The sequence below is a fragment of the Capricornis sumatraensis genome, chromosome 2 (assembly GCF_032405125.1).
Source record: "Capricornis sumatraensis isolate serow.1 chromosome 2, serow.2, whole genome shotgun sequence".
In the NCBI taxonomy this organism is placed as follows: Eukaryota; Metazoa; Chordata; class Mammalia; order Artiodactyla; family Bovidae; genus Capricornis; species Capricornis sumatraensis.
Genome location: NC_091070.1, coordinates 47,790,940 through 47,794,741, shown reverse-complemented (window position 1 = coordinate 47,794,741; position 3,802 = coordinate 47,790,940). Strand labels below are relative to the sequence as shown.

General features: G+C 37.6%; 1 protein-coding gene across 2 annotated transcripts; it reads left to right on the top strand.

Annotated features, from left to right (window-relative positions):
• Positions 1 to 180: 180 nt before the first annotated feature.
• Positions 181 to 3,479, top strand: PIGBOS1 (PIGB opposite strand 1). 2 transcript variants are annotated; one of them, XM_068965855.1, is made up of 3 exons: positions 181 to 389; positions 1,602 to 1,860; positions 2,937 to 3,479. In XM_068965855.1, the coding sequence occupies exon 2, from the start codon at positions 1,677 to 1,679 to the stop codon at positions 1,839 to 1,841; it is 165 nt and encodes a 54-aa protein (XP_068821956.1). In that variant the 5' UTR covers positions 181 to 389; positions 1,602 to 1,676; the 3' UTR covers positions 1,842 to 1,860; positions 2,937 to 3,479. The 2 variants fall into 2 exon arrangements, with proteins under 2 accessions (XP_068821956.1, XP_068821955.1); XM_068965854.1 differs by lacking the exon at positions 2,937 to 3,479 and having other exon boundaries at positions 1,602 to 2,542.
• Positions 3,480 to 3,802: the final 323 nt, after the last annotated feature.

The following is a 3,802-nucleotide window of genomic DNA, read 5'->3' as shown; positions in this document are numbered from 1 at the left end:
TGCATCAGATTTGAGGTCCACTGGGTACTACCAGCAGCCAGAGTCCGCAGCAATGGATGGCTGAAGTGGCGCGCGTTGCTCTTCCGCCCGCTAAGTTTGGCCTTTGTTAGCTGCCGTGCCGGCAGGCGCGAAGATAGCCGGGAAAAGTCATCTTCGTCCCGCCCACCTCCAACGGTGGTCCCCGCGGCCCACTATTGCTGGTTCGGCATCGCGTCTACGTCTTCGCCGCGGGCTGGTCCGAGCTTTCCCTGCTACATTTCTTTCTCGAGGGACTGTTCCCTTCCTTTGGTTTCGTGGTCTCTGCGGCTTGGGTCCGGAAACTGCTGAAAGGAACTGGATCTCAACTCTGCGGGTGCAGGCAGGAGGCGCCGGGGAGCTGAAGCAGAACGGTGTGTGAGTGGTAATAATAGTACTGATGGAAGTGTTGGTGTAACGTTGCATGCTTTGGGTGATCTTACAGTGACTATTTGTTGAGCGACGTAGGCGGGATAAGGGTAATTTAGCCTCTTGTACAGATGTGGAAAATGAGGCCCCCAAAAGGTTAAAGGACTTGGTCAGTGTCATTTAGCGAAGTAGTGGCGGAAGGGGAACCTTCCCGAAGTTACTTGCGGTCTAATTGTCTGTTTTACAAGGAGCTGACTTGCAAATGTCTCCTTTTCTTACACTCAGTAGTTATCGAACCAAAACATGCTTGGTGAAGTTCTCATTTATCTAGTTAATCGTAGAGTCCAGGAGGAAAAAAGACTTTTCCCCCCAGAAAAATAGTAAATTACGATTTTCGCGATATATTAAGAAGAAGCTACTATTTATTCTGCCATTGTTGAGTTTTGTGACCCCGGGGACTGGCTTAGGATGCTGTGAAATATTGTTAAAATAAAACATAAAAATGATTCGCTCTGTTTTACCTGTTTATAAATATGTACTTACTATCTCCGAACCATAGAACTTATCAGACTGTAGATTATTGCAAGGAATATAATTTTCTGAGAAGTTTTAGAATCTTAACTCTTCAGTTGTTAAAAGTAAAACCAGTGAAATCCCTATTTTATTTTTTTGTCAAAAATGGAGGGTAGATGACTTAGAGGTGATGTCACTTTGTATCTACTATAGCATCAGAGGAAACTAGAAAATCTTTTAGTTTTTAAAAATTGTTTTTAATCACACATATTGTCATTAAATACTAAAGAAGAGCTAATAATGAAAAGTAATAAATCTCGCCCCTTTCAGATGAGATTGACAATCACATTTAACTTTTGTGGACGGCTGTTTCTTTTAATAGTATACCTTTTTTTTTTGTATATCTTTAAAGGCATAAAAAGTATGTTCCTCTATTTTTTCACACTTCTGCCATTTAACAAAGTATCAGTTTAAAACCTCCGAAAACATTCTCTAATAGCATTTAGCTTTATCTTACACCATCCCCTAACCATCATTTCTCATATTCCCTTTGTATCTATATTCCTATTTTTGTTACATCAAAAAGCATATTTACATATTATGAGAAAAATACTGTTTATGCAGGAGCAAAGTTGTGGCATGAAGTCTTTATAAAGGATATTGTACTGAGTTACTGCTTTGCTTCTCATTTTCTTTGTATACAGACCTGAAGAGAGTTCCTGGATGTGGAGTTTGTTTTTTTAGAACCATCCTTGGGCTGTGAAGTGTTTGATGAAAAAATGTTTGGAAGATTGACTTTTCCACAACTGCTTTTTGCTAGCCTCCTTGGAATTGCTGGAGGAATATATATTTATCAACCAATATTTGAACAGTATTCCAGAGATCAGAAGGAGTTAAAAGAAAAGATGAAATTGGTACAAGACTCAGAAGAGAAGAAAAGTTGATACTACATGGAGTTGAACTGTAATTGCTTAAAATTCCATTGAAATTATACATTGAGTATAAATAATCTAGTAAAAAGTTATTCCCTATAAATCTAGTAAAAGTTATCAATTATACTTTAAATGTAAATACATTATTGATAGTGATTTTAAATTAGCTTTAAAAGTAGCACTGTCAGTTTTAATGTTTACTTTGCTTTTTGCCATTCTTTGTCTTTTCACCAGGATCTATGAGTATGTTTCATTTTAAGCAAAAATGAATGTATTAAGGAATATTTTATTTCCTAGTTGAGGCTTATTTTTCTGGGAATGCGGCCTATACATTGGCAGTCTAGAGTATATAAACTAGCTGGAATTGTGTTTACAGTTGTTTGTAAATGAAGTTAACCAAGTCAACTACCTCATGCAGAATGCACCTCAATTAGCCTACAATTAGCCTACTTTAATATACTTTAGCACTCTTTCAATTCCTGGCTTTCTCATCCCAGGCAAAATGGAGGTGTAAATTGAGAATCAGGATGGCTCAAATTAAATAGAGGTTTTGAGAAGGTAGATGGTGTCACAGAGGGTGGCAAACATGACACAGATCTGTTTACTTAACTCACTAGGCAAATTTGCATTAATAATCATGGAAGAGTTAATTTATTATGAAGCTATTCATACAGTTAAAGGGTTTTTTGGAAATTGCTAAGAACTGATTTTATATTTTCAGTGAGAGCGTAAATGTAATCACATTGTACAAAATACTGTAAATCAACTCTTTTTTTTTAAAATAAATTCATTATAACTTAATATAAGCTATCTATGTTGAGATCAGTGTAAGTAATAGGATTAAGAGAGAGAGAGGCTGGGAGGAAGCATGAAATTGTAAGCTTCTGCTCAGTTGCCACAGATGTCTCTTTATATTCTGCTGATTTAGAGCATGTCACATAACCATGGGCACGAATATATCATCTTGTTGCCCAAGCAATGATAATCCTATTTAACATCATGCGAAGTTGAACCACTTTTGATCATTTTGAGAAGGATGCACCTGTCTGTTTGGTAGTCACATACCAACTGTCAGAGAATGAGTTAGTTTTTTTTTTTCTAATAAAGGTACTGTTGCTGCTGCTGCTGCTGTTGCTGCTGCTGCTGCTGCTGCTGCTAAATAGCCATTCAAATCAAAGCTATAGTGAGATGCTACTTCACATACACTAGGATGACTGCTGTCAAAGAGAGAGGAAGTAGTAAGTGTTGATGGGAATGTGAAGAAGTTGAAACCCTCGAATATTGCTGGTGAGGATATAAAACAAGTTTGGTCGTTGTGAAAGTTTGGAGTTCCTCAAAAAGAAGAACATACAGTGTTACCATATGACCCAGCGATTCTGCTTTCAGATGTGTATCCCAGAGTAGTGAAAACATGTCTGCATAAACATCTGTAAATGAATACTCAAAGCATCATTATTATAATAGCCCCAAAGTGGAAATAATCCAAATGTCTCAGCCATTGAACGCATAAACATATCATGGTATATCCACGCAATGGAATATTACTTGGTTGAGCACAAAAGGCCACATATTGTGTGATTCTATTTATATGACATGTCCAGGATAGGTAAATGCATAGAGACAAAGTGGATTAGTATTAAATATTTCTCAGTGATTAAGGGGAAGAAGGTATAGGGAGTGACTGCTAATGGATAAAGCATTACTCTTTAGTATAATGAAAATGTTTTGGAACTAGATAGTGGTGTTCAGTGATGTGTTTGTGAATATATTAAAAACCATTGAGTTGCACACTTTACAGCTTTATTGTGTGAGATTACATCTCAATAAAACTGTCAGAGAGGGCTTCCCTGGTGATCCAGTGGATAAGAATCCACCTGCTGATGCAGGGGAGATGGGTTTGATCCCTGGTCTGGAAAGATTACACGTGCTATGGGACAACTAAAGCCTACATGCCACAACTACTGAGCCCACAT

Excerpts from the sequence above, each read along its gene's own strand:
- PIGBOS1 (XM_068965855.1), top strand. The coding sequence starts at position 1,677 with ATGTTTGGAAGATTGACTTTTCCACAACTGCTTTTTGCTAGCCTCCTT.